Source organism: Chenopodium quinoa, unplaced genomic scaffold, assembly GCF_001683475.1.
Source record: "Chenopodium quinoa cultivar QQ74 unplaced genomic scaffold, ASM168347v1, whole genome shotgun sequence".
Lineage (NCBI taxonomy): Eukaryota > Viridiplantae > Streptophyta > Magnoliopsida > Caryophyllales > Amaranthaceae > Chenopodium > Chenopodium quinoa.
This window is the reverse complement of record NW_018743363.1, coordinates 84,022-103,447: the sequence shown is the minus strand read 5'-3', so window position 1 is coordinate 103,447 and position 19,426 is coordinate 84,022. Positions and strand designations below refer to the sequence as shown.

At 32.0% G+C, this 19,426-nt stretch overlaps 3 protein-coding genes and 1 long non-coding RNA gene across 4 annotated transcripts; 3 read left to right on the top strand and 1 right to left on the bottom strand.

Moving 5' to 3' along the window:
* Positions 1-5,416: 5,416 nt before the first annotated feature.
* Positions 5,417-5,914, top strand: LOC110738034 (bZIP transcription factor 53-like). The gene has a single exon (XM_021918400.1). The coding sequence runs from the start codon at positions 5,417-5,419 to the stop codon at positions 5,912-5,914; it is 498 nt and encodes a 165-aa protein (XP_021774092.1).
* Positions 5,915-9,697: 3,783 nt separating this feature from the next.
* On the top strand, positions 9,698-11,863 carry LOC110738051. The gene is made up of 2 exons (XR_002514544.1): positions 9,698-9,845; positions 11,310-11,863. It is a non-coding gene; the product is annotated as an uncharacterized LOC110738051 (long non-coding RNA).
* A 1,086-nt stretch (positions 11,864-12,949) lies between these two features.
* On the top strand, positions 12,950-16,178 carry LOC110738048 (probable ubiquitin-like-specific protease 2A). Its single transcript, XM_021918413.1, has 7 exons — positions 12,950-13,160; positions 14,435-14,681; positions 14,764-14,931; positions 15,058-15,189; positions 15,360-15,441; positions 15,542-15,652; positions 15,739-16,178. Exons 1-7 carry the CDS (start codon positions 13,106-13,108, stop codon positions 15,895-15,897), a joined length of 954 nt encoding a protein of 317 aa, XP_021774105.1. The 5' UTR covers positions 12,950-13,105; the 3' UTR covers positions 15,898-16,178.
* A 76-nt stretch (positions 16,179-16,254) lies between these two features.
* Positions 16,255-18,127, bottom strand: LOC110738049 (bifunctional TENA-E protein-like). The gene is made up of 3 exons (XM_021918414.1): positions 17,662-18,127; positions 16,925-17,142; positions 16,255-16,709 (listed from the first exon to the last, which is right to left on the bottom strand). The coding sequence occupies exons 1-3, from the start codon at positions 17,782-17,784 to the stop codon at positions 16,391-16,393; spliced, it is 660 nt and encodes a 219-aa protein (XP_021774106.1). The 5' UTR covers positions 17,785-18,127; the 3' UTR covers positions 16,255-16,390.
* Between the last annotated feature and the right edge of the window lie 1,299 nt (positions 18,128-19,426).

Genomic DNA, 19,426 nt, shown 5'->3' with positions numbered 1-19,426 from the left:
AAGATAAAATTATTCTAAATTTTTTATCTATACTGCTGTAGTCTTAGGCTGCTCCTAATTGAGAGGACTAATAAGTCTTTAATGTATCATGGTCTTTAATTGGTGCATAATGTACTATTATACTCCTGGAATCGTTGTCCACTTGTAATCATCACAAATAATTATTAGAATGTTAAACATGTTTTAATTTTCTTAATTACCTACTTGTATACTATAATTTTCATTATTGTATGATTTTTATCTAGCCTATTTAAATCTATCATATGTGTTTAATTTCAATTTAAGTATTTAAACTAATAATATACTCGTAATTTGAATAGGGTAAGTCTGAGAGACTGAGACCAACAATTACTTATACAAAGAGTGAAAAAAAGAAGGAAAAAAAAAACTAATTTAAGAAAAACATGAACTAGTCATAAATAATTTACAAGACTAAAATACTTTAAAGATAGAATGAAGAGATACCAACTCAAATTTCTCTAAGTTGGGGTGAGCTTTTTTTTTTTTTTTTTTGAACTAATTTTTTGTCAATTTGCTACTCCACAAGGTACTGATTACTAGACAACAATATTTTGTTACAATATAACCATAACTTACCAATTTATGGTTTCAAAGTTTCCAACGATTTTTTCTTTGTTTCCTCATATCCACATGTTAAAAAATAGGGAAATTATCATTGGTACAGGACTTTTATCAATGATACACCTGCTTAACTTTTAATTATTAGTGGTACACCTATATTTTCAACAAATTATCTACAGTATGCATTCCGTTAATTAAACATTAATATTATAGTTTAATGACGTACAATTTTGACCAATTTTAACTCCCTCCTTTTATTTTCCCCACCTTAATTTCCCTCCTATATTTAAAGTAACCCACCCATCCACCTCTGTCACTATATAAATGGAGAAGAAAAAGAAGATCAAAGCTACATAAAATCAGAGCAAATGAGGAGGCTCCATTTATATAATGACAAAGGTGAGGTAGGTTACCTTACATAAGAAGAGGGAAATTAAGGAGGGGAGAAAAGAAGGGAGTTAAAATTGGTCAAAATTGCAGTTATAGTTAACAAAATTCTTATTATAGCTAATTAGTTGAATGTACAGGTGTACCACTGATAGTTAAAACTTAAGTAGGTGTATCATTGATAAAAGCCCAAACGTGGGGTGTACCAATGATAATTTTCCTAAAAAATATAATATTTTCAGTTAGTAATACGGAGTATATAAAATGAATAATTATTGTCTTGTTGAACACTTATGGAAAATAATTGATTTAAACAATAGTGTGAATGGTATTTCACATACATACATGTATATTGAGGGGGGGGGGATTACACACAACAAGGTACACAAGCACATATCAAAATATATAATTAATAAATTAAGTTTTAAAATAGTTGTAAGCTTAGATAAATAATAATAATAATAATAATAATAATAACAAAAAGTAGAAAGATTAAAATATGATGATTGCAGCTTGGTTTCAAAAAATAAAAAAATGAGGAACGGGTGTAGAGTTTTTTCAATTCTTTCCAAATGCAATGGTCAACATGTTTATGTAACTTAACAAGTGTCTGTGAATAGTTGTGACTTGTGAACACTTGTTAGATTATACAGTGGTCTAGTCAAAGTATTTTATACGGAGTAACTTATTAATAAGTGCATGTATAAATTAATAAATTTGTTTTTGAAATTCAAGGAATACTTTTTTCATTTTAGACAAATGTAAAAGATTAAATTTTGTATGTAAAAAGATAAATTAAAATATTAAATATTTGGCAAATTTGAAGACTTAAAGTGGTTATATCCTTTCTTTGCATTGTAAGTTACGAGTAGTAATTCTTGTAACTCTTATGTTTATGTATGAACTTATCTAATCATGCTACTCACGCAACTATGAAGCTAAGTAACAATTTGTTTGTTGGATTGGTATATTAACATTAATCAATACAAAATTGTCACAATTTACATGAACAAAAAGTCAATTTATTAATTAGATTAGGATACAGACAAAATAGGTCTCTACTAGTATAATTCATACTTTGCGTTTTAAAATTGGTTGTTAATCATCATGATGCACAACGTCAGATCTTAATTTTCTAAAATTGTCACTATATTATTATTTTTAATTTTTTTTAGGAATTCTTAATATTGTCCTTGTTAGTAGTCTATTACTACTATTAATTAAGATGTACTGTATTTATACATATTAAACAACACAAATCCTAGAGAAACAAAATTAACAAAGTCTAACCAATCATTGTCATTGAACTAACAAGATATACCGTACAATATTGTACGTCCAAAGTTTAAAATTAACAATTAGGAAGTAAGTTGACAATAATCATTTTATTTTAAGTATGGTAAAAATAGTTACTACCTAGGAGCTCGGGTAACAATGAATAAGATATTCTATTTAGAACTAGGTGGTTAAGGGCAATTAGCTGTTTAAGAGCTTCCCAGGTTACTCAATTTAAGTAACAAATTAGTTTTTGGGCCCGGACGATGTCCCGGGTTATTACATGAAACTAATTTATTATTAATATACATTATAATTTATGATTTAATTTTCTTGTAATTAAATTTGTTATTAATAATGTCATTTACTACATATTAATATTTTGCTTCTCGTCTTCTTTCCTCAACAACGACCCCAACGCCGCTCACAAATCCTGACCCCATCATTTCCAGCATCCATTTCGACTGATCTAACCACAACAACTCTAACACCGCTTTGTGGCGAGAATAAAAAGACTCCCTAGTTTTAAAGGTGTAACTTAGGGCCATATCAACCCCTTAGGGAAAGCTTATACTTTGCGGTAGCACTTTTTGTTGGAAGTTCTTGATATAAAATAAGAGATCGAGTTGGGGAAAAACAAGAGAGAGAGAAAAAAAAATGAAAGGGGAAAATCCCACATTGGTTGGTGGGAAAGGTTTTTCCTTGTTTTTATATTGTAGTGTCTTAGCACTACTTAGTTGAGTGAGTGTGAGGTAAGTGTTACTCCACACACACACGCGCGGCTCGCGCGCCGAGCCGGGTCAGGCCTCGGGTCTTGGGGAATGCGATGCGCGGGCGTGGGTCCTTGATATCTTTTTGGAGAAATTAATTCCTTGTTTTATTGCTTTCGTTGTTGACTGGCTGAATGAATCTGGTCGTTTTCTTAGCCAAATTCGTCCCTTGTTTTATGCTTCTGGTCTCCCTTCTACTGCCTATATATAATCGTTGCTTTTCCCAGTCAGAATACACAACACAATCAGTCTTATCTCTTCTCTAAAAAATTATCTAAACACGATTTCTTTCTGTTCTGTTTTTTGGGCAAATATTCTGAGTTCCAGTCGGGTTTGTGAGTGCACATAAACTCCGGCGCCGTGCTTATCCTGGAGGGCGACTGCTTCTAGTCTACTGCACCGGGAGGTAGCGCAGAATCGTCTTTTAGGTCAGTGGTTCTCCACGACGCGACTATTGTCAGTTTGGTCACATATCAAGAGATAAGTAATTTCTGTTTTATTGCTTAGTAGTATAACAATCTAAAAGACGATTATGGCTTCCAAATTTATGATTCCTGATATGTCTAAGTTATAACCTCTTGATGGAAAGAATTATAAATGTTGGGCACTTGGGCTGTTAGGATGCGTTTTTATTTGGAGCAAATTGATGTTGCATATGTTCTTGATGATATTGTTGAACCTGATGATAAGGATGATTTGTCTGAAACTGGTTTTAAGTTTGCTAAGGATGATAGAACCTGTAAGGGCATGTTGGATGGTTGAGGTAGAAGAGGAGTGAGGAGACAAAAAGTTGAATGGGTATAATGAAAAAGTCAAAAGTACCGCTAATAATACTAATACAAATTACCAACATGCCCTTTGAGTAACAAATCATGTTACTCAAATTGAGTAACTTGAATTTCATCGTTGTTTAAGGAGTGAGAAATAATAGAGTAAGAGAGAGTGAGAACTGGGGGTGCTAATTGCCTAATCGAGTTGGGCAGCTCGTGAGAACTCGAACTCGACTCGAGTTGACTCGTGTTCGCTTGAAACTGCTTGAAACTTGATAAGTGTACAAGAAATTCATCAATTTTCTATTCTTCTATCTTTAAAAACAAAAAATTACATTAACACTTTAAAAATACACTTTAATTGAAAAAAAATTATATAAAGAGAAGAAAATCTATAGTCAACAAAATGCTTGAAATTCAAGTGACCTAAACCTTTTAATGAGTAGCATAGCTCATGATCGGTTCAAAACTTAACAAGCACGAGTCGAGCATCCCACTGCTTGCGATCGAGTCACTCGATTTGCACCACTATCGAGGACCATTGATTTGTACATTTATATTGTACGGAGTATTATAAAATTTAAGAGATTTCCAAAAAAAGGAAGTGTCTCATTAATTAAAAAGGTTAATAAGGCATTTGTAGCATTTAATTAAGTATAACAAACATATTCTCATAAATCAAGGTTTCACGGTTCTTGAAATGTCACGTGTGCTCAATCATGCGTAATAAATTAAATAGTTATCGAGGAAATGTTAGCCTGTTAGGAAACATAATAAAAAATATCTAAGAACTGAGATTTAATCACTTTAAGCAGATCGTCCAAATAGTTCCAAATGAAAGATATTCTGATCACATCAGCATTACATTTGTCCATAAATGGATCCCTAATATCTAAGAACTGAGATCATTAATAAAAATGTACATACGTACATGAAATTACTAGTAAAGAATATCTAAAACCATCTAAGTGTAAAGCTGATAGTAAAACTTTGAAGCTATTTAGAAATTAACTTTGAATACAAAACAACATGATGATCATACAGCTTCTATTCATTCATAATTTGCCTTACACCATTTAATGGTACTCCGTATTATTTTTTATATTATATATATTTTTTAAGAATATTATTTACCTATCATATATCCTTTTTTTTTAAAAAAAAAACAAAGGATAAGGGAAAAAAAAAAAGATAAACAAGAGGGCAAAAACGTCATATTATTGTTCCTAAGTACACCTAAGGACTTACCCATGGACGATTTTTTACCATTCTCATCCATTTTGTTTCTCTATTTATACCCTTTTTCAAGATAACTTCTCACCAACTCTCCCATTTTTCCTTCCTTCTTTCTCTCTCCTATCTCATCCATTTTCTCTCTCCTATCGCTTTCTCTCTCTCTCTAAAAAAAAAAGTCCCATGAAATTTAACAAAACCCATGAAATAATCATTTAAAAATCTCTCTATATGAAACACATAACCTTGTTACGCCGTGTTCGTCTTGCTCAATCATTCTCCGTTGTTTTTCTCTATTGGTTTTACGTTTTCTCAGAGATAAACTCGTTTTAAAACCCTATTTTTTAAAATAATATTTGTAGCTTTTTAAAACTTTTTTGTGAATTTTTTTTTTAAAAAATGAGAGCGTCGAAAACCATCATAAAAAGCGACGGAAAAAGCTCGTCGAAAGCAGTGGTAAGTTCAGGATCGTCAGGAGGGTGTAACAGCATCGACGAAAAAAAGCGTCGAAGATTGGATTCAAACCGCGAATCGGCTCGAAGATCAAGGGAGAAGAAGCAGAAACATTTGGACAATCTGCTGAAAGAGGTTAGCGGATTGGAATTACAAAACAAAGAGATAATGAACAAAATTGACGGAATATCTAACGTTTTAGGTGGGTTGAATGATCAAAACAATGAGCTGAAAACGCTGAAAGATAAGCTCGAAAAGCGATTGGATGCATTGGAGTCAGTCATAGAGATTGGGAAGGTTGTCAGAGGATCGTCTTCTAATATTAATTCAGCAGAAGAAATTAATAATAATAATTGTCATCCAATGATGAAGCCTTGGCAATTGCCTTGCCATTACCCTTCTCTCCCTATTTTTGCAACTTCTTTTAAGGATTTTAATGTTTAAGGGTACTTTTGGGATTTCATGTGTTGTTATCTTAGTTTTATCATTTTAGGGGGTTTAAGGTTTTTTATTTTGGGTTGCTTTTGTAGGTCTTGGACCGTTTTTATGTGTTTATTTTATTTTATTTTATTAATGTACTTTTTATTTAGTCAAAGTTTTTGTTCAATGAAGTACTCTAATTTTCTAGTTTATTTTGTGTTTTTTTTCCTTTCTTTAGTTGCTTTATTTTACAATTTAATCCGATCCGTATCAATTTGAGTATTAAATTGCTCTCAAAGTAGTTACGTTGTATACTCGCACCACCGTTTTATAATACTTGTATTTGTTCTCACCTTTTGAATTCAAATTGATAAAAAATAAAAATAATGATTATCTTCAAAACAATGTCCATAATTTTATTTGTAGCCTCTCATTATTCATTAAATGACACCTTAAATATATATAATTTATACTTGTTTCTAAGGTCACATTCATTTCATTTTGAATTATTCAAAATTAATACTCCGTATATAATCTTAATACAGTGAAAATTAGTTCAGAGTTACTTTTTAACAAAATTCATCAGTGTAACAATACCTTAAAATCATATTATATATAAGAAAAGGTTTTTTTTTCCCAAAAAAGTCAAATACTAAATATTTTTTACGATAGTAGAAACTCTAGAAAGAGGTACATGAATAGAGAGAGGGAAGAATCCTCGAACACTATCGAGGGATCACAAAGATTGAGAGAGAATATACAACCAATTGGTTTAATTCATTAGTTCATCTACAATCTCGTGTGTCATCATATAAGAGAAAAAAAATGACTGCTTAAAATGTGAAAGCTAGCTCATTGTATAGTTTAATAAGTTGATTATATTAATGCTGTCAAAACACATTATATGAGGTGAAGTACTCTTGAACAATTTAGATTTTTTTTTTTTTTTTTTTTTTTTTTTTTTTTTTTTTTTTTTTTGGTGAGGACACAATTTACAGCCTAAGATATTATTGGCTATTGCTGGCATAAGCTTGTGAAGATAGAGAATTTAATGTAGGTTGATTTGATTTTAGAATATACTTAGGTAACAATCTTGCAGAAATAGAAAAGAAATAAAAATATACAAAAGAAGAAAGCTGAGTAGGCCAATTATTATTAATCTTAAGAAAGGTAGTTTTTAATTAAATTTTTATGATATGTAATCCTAGAAAAATGAGGTAAATTGAGGCCTAAATTCTACGGAGTATGTCATATAATTTAACTAACCTCTAAAGCATTATTTATCCATCTAAAGTATTTAAATTTAGGCCAATCTATTTATTACCTTGTTTTCACTCTTGTTATAGGATTAATAAGTTTGGAATAGTAGATCGGTTAAGAAAAATGAGTTTTGATACAAGTAATTAATTAAGTTAACTTTAGTAAATAAGATCTAAATAAGTTTTGTTACATTGAGATAAATTTAAATTAACTAAAGTAATCACACCTTAACCTAGCTGTTTGGATACTTGTATGAGAACAAAAGGCCCAAAATGTATTGATGCAAAGTAGGTCAATATTATAAAACTAAGCAAATAGGTTAATTTAACTAAGCAAACCTTGGTGGACTTGGTGGAGAATTTACTTGTGTAACGGAGTTGGTGGAAAACTTATCTTGTGATTATTTGAATCTCATCAACTAGACAATTACACTTGCTTGGGGAGTTGGGGCCCTAGCTTGGGGGTAGGGGGATTCACTTATCTTCCCTCCTTTACGCTCAAGCGTTGACCTACGAAGCTGGACTGACTTATAACGTGAGAAAGGTGTTGGTTTAATACGTAGGGTCTTTCATCTTACTTGGAAAAAAAAAAAGTAGGCCAATACACCACCTGTAGTAGATTGATAATGATAAAGTCGTTAATAATGAATTACAACAAAAGTTTTAAATTGGGTGGTAATAATTTCTCGTATTATTTTTAAAAAGATGGTTTTTGACAAAATTTTCTATTTTACTTAAAAGAGGAAGATGAGTGGGATTTATCACTATAAATCGAGATTAATCAAAGCAAGTATAGAAAATCAATCCATTATATTAATTTTACAAATTTGAAATACTCCATATTCTGTATCATAAGTTCTTAACTATGCCTCATGCGCACACATGCAATAAAAAATAAATAAATAAAAAAAATGAAGAAACTTTAAGTTTTGAGTTCCTCCTGTTTAGTGAAGTCGATCAAATGTATTAGCATTCACACGCATTCATAATCAAAATCTCTTAATTATATGCAAGTATATATTGTAATTATAATTATGATCTCGTAACATGCTAAAATAAAAGATTTTGTATTCAGTCGGTCCAAAATCTTGATTTAGAAATAGTAACACCGTATTAATATTCGATTGCATGCTAAAAATACGACGTACCATATAGCTTTTCTAAGCTGTTTTTACTATAAAAAGAACACCAAATGTTAACTACCCATATAATTTATAATCTCATTTGATTTAAACCTTTGTTAATTACCCTAGTTCAAAAATGGTGAGACTAAGCAATAAGAAGTTGATTATAGTCTTTTCATTAACTATGCTCTTGATAGCTAACGCCCTTATATCCCATGCTGATGATGATGACGACGATGATGGTAAGAAGCACCATAAAAAACACAAGAAGAAGCAAGATGACGACGACGACGATGACTGTAGAAAGATGAAGAAGTCGGCTTCTTCATTTATCACACCTTTCTCTCCGACGAAGATGGTGTGTTATGGAGTATTGACTTTTGCTACTGGGGCTATGCTAATTTAATTAGTTATCTATATAGGGTTCGAGATTATGTTATTTAGATACCATGTTTTTAACCAAATAAATTATTTCAATCAAAAGTTTAAGTTAATGGTTATGTATTATATAATCTATTATGTATTTTTACATATTTACGAATTATAATTGTGTTTTTCCTAACTAATTGTTTGATTTAAAAATCATACTAGTACTTGCCTTGATGTTTCTTCATTTTTTTATTGCAGTATTGCTTTTTTTTTTTTTTTTATAATCCCAAATGTCTAAGTTGCACTTTTGACCAATATTATCATTGATGAAGTTCATTTCATTACACTATTAAAAAAGCTAAACATTGATATCACTCAAAAGCACATTGAAACTTATGTAGCAAACTAACAACTTTTTCTGAAAAGTCCAACACAAAATATAGCAAATAAAACGAGACTAGCAAATACTATCCATTATTCCAAATTTCCAATGCAAATGAACTACTTGAACATTGGGGCCTGTTCAGATCGTTGGGCTGCACTGCACACTCATGCTAATTCCCTCATTATTATTATGATATTGTTCCATTTGAACTTAAGCCTGTTTCAATTTACTGAAAACAACTGAACTGAAAGAGTCTGTTTCGATTTGCTGAAAACAATTGAACTAAATTGATTGGAGTTGAAATTAAACTAAACAGAACAAGCCCTTAATCCACACTTATTTGTTTTTTTGGATACCTTTTTTCAATATTAATACGAAGCATTTAAACTCGCACATTAATAATGGTGTAATGTGTTAGTCAAAATGAGTCATATATTATCATAGCCTATTATGTGTCAATATGAGGTGTTCAGGTTAGGTTCGATAAAGTCGAGTAGGATATTTTAAACCCTAACAAATTATTATGTTCAAACAAATTGAAATTCAATTTTGGTATATTTTTTTTGGATCGGTGTTTGACACTTGCCTACCCAACTTAAAATCCAAGCAAAATTTCCAATAAAAATACAATTGGATAAAAAATTGGTTAAGTGGACCCAATTAGATTTTCCGGAAGCATCTCCGTTGGTCCTCTATAGTCTATCCTTAAATCAATCAGTCTACAATAAGGGCTCTTCCATCTCATATTCCTTCTTATCCTACAAACTACCTTCTCATTTTCAAATCTCTTCGCCTTTCAGATCTCTCTTCAACTTCAGGTATCCGCTTATTCAACTACTTTTATTAATTTTTTTCTGCATTTGATTTCAATAATGCTCATATTTTTATTTATCCATCATATTTCTTGGTGATTTAAGCTTTGTTATTATATTTTTGGTTTTGTTTTGTTAACTTTAAATATTATTTGATGGGTCTTTGTTTGAATCTACCTATCTCTAAAATCATTTATTTTACATGAAAGTTTAATGGGTAGCTGTTAGATTAATTTTGTTAAAGTGAACTTTATTCTGAAGCTCGAATCGGCCAATAGTTGTTGAATTGGAGTATATGATATGTATAATAATAGTCAAAATTGTATTTTGTCAAATGTGAAAGAGTTAACGATTCGTAAATACTGTGTTACAGGACGAGTAACATGATTTTACTAGGATAGAACACACCCTTAAGATTTGCAAATGTGGAACTTTATTAGGATAAAAGAAGACATAGTTTATCCCATTATAAGCTTAATGGGTTACTTCCCTTATTGTCATATGGTTTTACCGGGATTTTTTTTTTTGAATCGTCGAGTGGGTATTTTTGCGTGAATCATTTGGATGATACTCTAATTCATTGATATCGGTGTTTTGCTTATTTAAGCCGGATATATACATATGGAGTAGTTGATAACTTGATACAAATGTTGCTTGAATTTATTTCCTTGGAACAGACTATTGTTATGATAGATTTGTTACCTTGCCTTTGGTTGTCTAGGAATGAAAATTCACAATTTTTGCTAATGTTTGATAGCAAAAATCGGGTTTCTTTAACTTTTGGCATGATTGTGGATTTGTTAATTTTGTTTATGTTGCTTATTACAAGTGATTATGTTCCTTTTGGCATTTCTGATGTATTATGTTCATACATTTGAAACTGCAATCCAATCGCTTCATAATTACTTAGGCTGTAGTATACTCCAACTTTCCTTTAAATGAGTTTAACTTTTAGATAGATTTGCCTTGGCCAATGTCATTGATGTCTGATTGTTAATCTCTGACCTATTTTATTGCTACCTTACTATATGTGTGATTGTCTGATATTAATCTCTGGCCTATTTGATTGCTACCTTACTATATGTGTGATTGGATGGACTGCTGAAAGTCACCTCTCTAGGGAGGAAGCGCTGATTAGATGGAGGCTTACTGCACTACTCTTAACGAAATTAGTTGTCACGTTGCATAAACCCCTCACAGTAAAGCTTAAGGCATGATTTGCTGCACTACTCTTTATGGAATTAATTGTCACATTGCATTAACCCTCACAGTGAAGGATATGGCAAGATTTACTGCACTACTCTCTTTCATCTGAGTGTTGGCATATTCGAAATTCTGATAATTTACTATTGGATGAAATTTGTGAATTTTATTTGTATTTCTAGACAGAGAGTATTACAATTCCTCTTAATTTGGTTTATGATTGGCTCTGCTATATGCTTCTATATAACAACATTATTCTTTCCTCAGGAGGATTCAGTAACAGTTTATGGCTATAAAATCCCCGGGTCAAGTGGTTTCGTTGGATCTATTCAGGGAGTTGCTCATTGCTATTTCGCAGTCTGAACCTGAAAAGCTGTTTAGTTCAAGGTCACTGTATGAGCATTGTAAAGGCTTAAATGGTGCTAATAAGGTGAGGGACGAGGACATAACTGAAGAGTTAAGGTCAAAATTGATCTCGATTTCTTGTGAATTGTCTGCAGATAACATCATTCCACCATCAATGGGCATGCAGGAGGTTTAATGTTGATGTCTTTAGGAGTCATTAGGTCTGCTGATAGTCTGATACTCTGTATTTTCTAATTTGTTGTGGTAACATTGCCATTTTAGCAGGGATGTATGGCTCAAATGTAAACATTTTCCTGCTGTTTCATTTAGTACTCTCCAACTCTATGGCAGTTGTGAAGTTCAAAAGCGTAGAGTGATGATGTATAGATTGTCACCTTTAAATATTAAATCGAAGAAATTTGATGCCTTACTGCCAAAGCTTTTGCAATAAAAAGACCTGAAGTGGAAATTTGGAATCAAGGTAGTCTCTTAACAATCAAACCCCAAAGTTGAGCTTCCATTGAATGCATTGAACTTTGAACCATCAAATTCAATCTAAAATGAGCTTGCAAGGAAAATCCTTCAAGGCTATTACGGAGTACATGATATTAATATTCTAATATCTGATATTAATAATCTAATAGTACGTAGTATTTGATGATACTAATATAATACTCGTACTATTTGCTTATCAACTTTATGTTTTCACAAAGAATGCTGAAAAAAAATTCTACATATATGACGAACTTAAGTTTTTTTTTTTCACTTCTTTATGAACATCAAAGCACTTTTGGACTTCAAGCAAGATTGATTTTGAAACACCCATTATCTCGTTAAGGTTTTGCTCTTTTCACTTAAATTAGAAATCTAATGTGTATCTTTTTATGGTTATTGAATGTATAAAATTGCTTTCACACCCCCTGAAATATAACCATTAAACAAAATATAGTAACGATTGTACATGTTCCTTTAAAAAAAAGAGCATTGGTACGTGTATACTCATTTCTTGGGAGCATATGGAATACCATATAGTTAGTGGGCTTGAATTCGTAACCTTAAAATTACAAAGTGAATTCCTCACCAACTTCACTAAGCTACTTGGTTATATAATTTTAAATATTAATAAACAAACTTAATTGGTTAAATATTAATAATACGAGTATGATTTTTTTGCAATTATTTAGAAGGCTTTGAAAAGAAATTCGAAGTAAAAATTTTGCAATATTGATAAAACGGAGGAAATAATAACGTATATTCACTTTTCTCTTCCTAATAAGAATGTGGATAGAAGATAGAACCAAGAACCACTTTGCGAGCCTATTTTGGGACTAAACTGAACCATATTATATGAGAGAGAAAAATATAAGCTAAACTTAACTAAAAATAATTTAAAGAAAACAGAGCCTATGTGAACTCAACAAAGAAATGATTAAAGTCCACCACAACTGTTTTTTTTTTTTAAAAAAAAGGTCTACCGCAATTGAAATTACCAAAATATCCCGCTTCCATTTGTTAACCATAAAACGGTTCGCTTTTTTTAAAAAACAAAAACGGTTCACCTTTCTCCACTTAACTTATTTATTGAAGAAATATAAATGAGCAATTGAGCAAATACAAGTTGCTGTCAAGTACGAAGTATTTCTCAAGTACAAACTAGCAAAATTGCAAAAATTAAAGAGGGAAAAACAGTGAAAGAGTTGAGCAGAGCAATTTTTGTGATGAGACGAAGAACAAGAAAGCCTCCTTCCAATGAATTCGACTTTACAATTGCTGGTATCTTTCTATTTCCTCCAAATTCAACATTTTTTCAAGCTTTTTTTTTTTTTTTTTGCCCAATTTTCAATTTATGTGCTACTATATTTTATTAATAATGTATTCTTTTTGGGGTGGGTATTAAATTTTGGGTTGTTGGGGTTCGTTAAAGTTATAATTATTATGTTTTTTAATGTTTAAATTCTGGGTTTTGATTGATTTGTTGTGACTTCTTGTGTTTATGCGTGATGCAGGAAAGCTATAATTACATGAAAACAAATTATATAATATGAATTTCTTGAATTAAAAAAGGTGTGAACTTGGTGTTAAATTCTTGCAAATGGGTAGTTCTCCTTGAAATTTGAGCAAGTTAGTTTGCATTTATGAAATTGATTTTACTTTTTTACAGGTGAATAGTGATAGATCTGTAAAATTAAAAAGAAGATGAAAGAAAAGAAAACTCTGTTGATGTTGATTAATTCTGGTAATTCGAGAAAGTGGTTGAAAAAGAATGTGTTTTTGTAAATATAATACTAGATTTTAGTTATTTTTTGTTGTTGTTGTTGTGATTAATTTAGGAAATTTTAGGTCTTGATATCTTAAAACAATGTTATTGATAGAGATTTTTATGGAGTATCATCTTTCGGTTTTTTTTGGCAATTACTGTGTTGGAGTTTTGGACTTTGGAGGCTTAGAACAATTACCTGTTCTATAATTATACAAATAAAACTTCAAAATTGGCACTTGATATGGGCTGCTTGTCCCCTTTTTACTTTCACCGTCGGATCTAAGGGTCTTAATTATGCAAATTGTCGAGATTTTTAATTATGATGTGCTCAAATTATCTAAATCTATAATCCTATGTAACCAAGAAACTGTCTAATTTTAAGATTCAAAGTCTGTTTTTTTTAATAACTAAAAGTAATGATTTTGATCAACTTATTGTTGAACTTTGTATTAGTGAATTTTAATGAGTTATTTTAAAGATACAATGTTTTCAGCTGTGGCATACTAGTTCTATAAAAGTCTTTGGTATATTAGGATATTATGTTTTATCTTTGATTTGATATTATTGTTTGTAATCTTTCACACCATTTCATGTATCATTGTTAGCCTTTAATACTCTTTTTTAACACTATAAATGGTTGTATTATTTCATGAATGTATTCAAAGCTTTTCCACATTCTCATTCTCATAACTCTATCCGATGGTAGTTTGTTACTACAATTCATTTCAAAAGTAATGCTTTACATAAATCCTGATATAGACCTCATTTTTTTTTTTTCTACTGGTAGGATTCTTTGGAGATAGCATATCTAAACATCGCTCCTGCTGGCTACACATAGCTGCAGCTCAATATAAAATTGAAAAGAAAATAACTTTGACAGAATTTAAGGAGATAAAGAAGAAGTTTAAGCACACTTCACCTTGTTTTCTTGATACTTGTCCCCGTGCTAAGCGCACCAAGTTGATGGGTGGCCATCATGTTATCCCCAGGATAAGAAAGAAGCTAGACACTGAAACATTTGAGCATTACATGGAGTAAGATTAACTTCTAAATACTCCACTTATAATAATGTTTCCCTTATTTTTGGCCCATTTAGCATTCTTATTCTACTTTCAGGGTTGTTTGGAAGAGCTTTTCAGAAGAGAAGAGGATGTCATTTACATATCTTGATAGTCTGTGGTTTTCATTGTACCGAAAAGCTTCTACTAGAACTAAAGTTCTGACATGGATTAAAAAGAAAAGCATTTTCTCCAAGGACTACGTGTTTGTTCCTGTTTGTTGTTGGTAATTGCTGCTGTCGATTGAAATTTGCTGCTATACCATGCTATATCTGGGTTCTTTTCATTGACTCCATCTCTCACTTGATTTCTTCTTCTTATTCTTTTTGTATTTATTTTTTTATTTCACTAGGAGTCACTGGAGCCTCTTGATATTTGTCCACTTTGGTGATAGTTCTGACTCGAAAACTAGAACCCCATGCATGTTGCTGCTGGACTCACTTGAGAATGCAGAGCCAAAGAGACTTGAACCTGAGATTAGAAAGTATGATACTTCATTTTTGTTTCTGTAATTACTACATTTTACTTCAAAATTTGCTCTCCCTACTTGTTTGTTCTGTTTTTCCAGGAAAGAATTCTGACCTTAATACAGTTTTGGTGGTTTGCTTACCCAGTTAATCACTTTACGTTGTTCACTGGTTGTCTTTGGTTCAGGTTTGTTCAGGACATCTATAGGGTAGAGGGCAGGGAAGAAGACAGGAATGTGGTTTCTAAAATTCCTCTCCTGATACCTAAGGTGATCTTAGCCCTGATTGAAGTAAATGAACCTTGTACACATTTATCTATATTAAGGAACAACCCTAATCTGCTTTACGCATATATGATGCCATTTTCAGGTGCCTCAACAAAGGGGTGATGAGGAATGTGGAAGCTACGTTCTCTATTTCATCAACTTATTTATGCAATTTGCTCCTGAAAACTTTTGTGACTCTGATTTCCCATACTTTGTATGTACATGAGTCTTAATCCCTTCATTCTTTACTCCACGTATTTCTTTTCACTTTGTAATGTAAATTTTATCGTCATACTGTAGATGCATAAAGACTGGTTTGATCTTGAGAGCTTGGAGTATTTCCGCAACAGGCTTGAGAAGGAACTGTCTAGTAAAGTAGCTGTGAGAAGCAAACACTCTTCCAGTGTATCTCAGCAGAAGCTGTGTAAAAACAATGGTGTTATATTGCTGGATGACTGACCTTCATCCTTCTCTTGATGGGTGGCTAATGTATTTTTTGTAGCATAACAAACACTAGGGAAGAACCTCAGAAGCATAGCAATCAATTTGTATATACTGAAGCTAATGCAAAAATGTGTCAGACGCTATATTAGTCCTCTGTATTTTTGTGCTTCTGCATCTGTAAGTGTCACAGCTTGTACATAAAACTTGGATGGATTGACAAGCTAAATCTCTAACTTTTGCAGCACAGTTGTTTTATGGAGTAGCATTTTACAAATTGACCTTGATGTATTTGTTTATATACTTGTGTCAAGGTTATAAGCTGATAATATGGTAATACGATAGTATTCCTTTATATCGTATGTAACATTATCGTTGCCTGCCAAACTAGCTTTTACGAGCTCTTTTCATATTAAAAAAAAAAGTGTTTATGATTCAAAACCAACTTTAAGCTGTAAAACATACAAGAAACACAACCGAAACACAAATTCATACACATACTTTCTGCTCCTTAATTCATCTGTCCCTCACTCATATTCCAGAACTCGACTTCTAGCTCAAGAACTTGCAAAAGCATTGCTTCAGCTTTATTTTGCACATCCTGCGATCCCTTTGATACACATCGATCAGCAATCTTCTGCAGAGATTCACAATACTTGCCAAACCCTTCACTCCCCCACCTCTCACAAGCCTCTTTGAGTTCTGACGGAGTTTTGGCATCAGCTTCAAGACAGTGGGCAAAGCTCACTTGGTAAACAGCCTCGATAGCCCAGAAGGCCGTCATTGCCACTGCATAACTGACGTCTGGTTGCATCAAGCTTTCTAAAAACCTAAACATAGAGCACGTACGTGAGCACATTACAATCAGCATAAGGTAATACTGAAAAAAAGAAAAGATTTCTGTTATGATTAATCAATTATAAGCTGAATATCTGAGTCTTCATGATATCGAATTGTGTTATCTTTCTATATTTATCGATATTCTCAATTTAACCCCTTTGTTAGAGACCCGATCAGAGTATAATTAGACAGTTGAGCATGTCACCTGCAGTAATCCTGGTTTGTTTTCAGAGGAGTGATCTCACTGAGCTGTACATCCCATTTAGCAGCTTCATTCTTAAACCAAGAAATTTCATCATTCAGAGAAGCCAAACCAGCTAAAATAACTTCCATATCCGATTCATCATCTGATTCCTTACAAGCTTTCACCAGGACACTAGCAACAAAAGGAACAAATTTCCTGACAAATATGTAATCCTGACCCTGAATTCGACACAGAGAAGATACATACTGAGTATTTCCGATATTGATGTCATTACCATAAACAAAGAAATACAGACTAACCAATGCGAACATCAGTATTAGATAAACCAGACAGTTTACAGAAGCTATGATGAGGCCTTTTTCTTTTCACGTTGAAAAAACAGTCAAATCTGAGGGCAAGGGCGAATACAGTTATAGGGTATCTGAGTTCAATTCCTTAAAGTTCAAACATTCTTAAGTAGTTAAAGTTTGTTAAAATCTGTCATGGGAAATTGGGATTTTCTCACCATCAAAACACATGGTTAACTCTAATAATATCAAAATAATCTTCAAAAGAATCAATTTATGCCCAATTTCAAGCTTAAATTATATAAAAGACTATACTATATAATCTCTGATTAGTGTAATATGAACCACAAACCTACATTTTTACAAATTAATTTCTTCATGTTGAGACTTGAGAGTAAACACAAAATGTCAAAACAGGAAGAACTTATAGAGACGGAGAAAGTAGCGAACCAGCCAGCGTTTGAAAGAGGAGAGATTAACGGAGCCATCGCGGATGGAGCGTATAAAAGCGTGGCGAGTTGCTGCAGTGTAGACTGTATCATGGTTGTTTACCCAAGTTTCTATGGTTGCCATCTTTCCCCTCTCTTTCTCTCTCCTTTGACTTTTCCTTTGCCTCTGCCTTTTGACTTTTTATCTCTCTTGCTTGCTACGGAGTACTCCGTATTAGAGATGGCAGAGTGTGGCAGTAGTTTAGACGTGCGCTAAGCTAGTGACACTGGAAAATTTGTTGAAGAGTATTCTGATTTCAAGCCATTAGATGAGGCCTAATTTGACTTGGTTCGGCGGTTCGAGTCGGGATAATCTAGGTTGAAAGGTCACTTAATAAAAGTGGGACACAAAAGTAGGTTGGGTCAAAGACATTGTAATGAGAGAACTCAGAGAAGTGTACATGCTAAGTCGCTAAAATGATCAAAGAAGATAGGTTTTAATGAAACATTAATGAAAGAAAGTTCAAATTTAATAGTCACATAAGAAGTTTATTTGTATATTTATAGGATGTATAGAAAATAATTAGCATCAATTGAAAAAAGGACACTTAGGGTCTGTTCTCATTGAATGAACTCAGCTGAACTGAACTGAACTGAATTGAACTGAGCTGAGCTGAACTGAGCTGAAATGAATATTTTACAAGAGAAGGAAATTAAGAGCTGAACTGAACAGAACTGAATTGAGCTGAACTGAACTGAATTTCAACGTAAGAGAACATGCCCTTAATCAAAACTTAATTGGAAAAAATTCATCTATGTCTTGTTATGCAAAACTAACCTATAATTTTTACTTCTATATATCTCTAATCTCCAAATTAGAGTCTATAATCAAACGTACTACTCTCTCCACCCTCAATTTAAGATATAATTTTTCTTTTGTAAAATTTAAGAAAGGGATTAAAATAATATTAGTGGTTAATTAAAAGTACCTATGGAGTATAATACAATAAGATTGTAAACTTTGGTTTATAAAAAAGTGAACAAATAAGACTTTTATTTAGGGACAGGGGAGTATATCATTATTTTAATTTGTGGTTCTTGTCTATCTCTCTCTCCCATGTCTTAGTCTTATGGTTAGAATTTTACAAATATCAATCAATCATATAAGTATATAACTCTTACACAGAGTAATGTTCAACACACATGCACTATGCCTTTCAATGTGTTACAAACAACAAGATTAACATAAAAGAATAGAATATGACAGTGGATACCAATTAACAATAGTTGTTTTGGGTAAGTCTGCAAGGTAAACTACAGATACGGAGTAATGTAACGCCTGTTGTCTGTGTGTAAAAAACGGAGTCATAATGTTTTTATAAAGGTAAAAAAAGGTAGTACCTTTAAAGTGCACCAATTGATGCTAATTGCTAAATTGGTGTTGAAAAAAGTGTTTTTGCTGTTAGAAAATTGAAATTAGTTGGTAGATAGGTGGGTTTAATGCTGAGTAGTGAGTAGTAATAACTGGATGGGCAACCTAAATTCAATCAGATCAAAATATCAAATTCTACTATACTTAAGTGTACAATGAATTCTTACGAGTTTCGAGGTATAGATATGCCCGAGTGTATAATAGATGCTCTTGAGGCCCTTAATGTACAACCATGTGGAGTTGTGGACTATTAGGTATCATTGCAGAAGTTAATCTGCAAAATAAAGCGTAGTTTATGGTGATTCCCCGCTTGATATAAATTAAGCTAAAAAAACAAACATGATCGAGATTAATG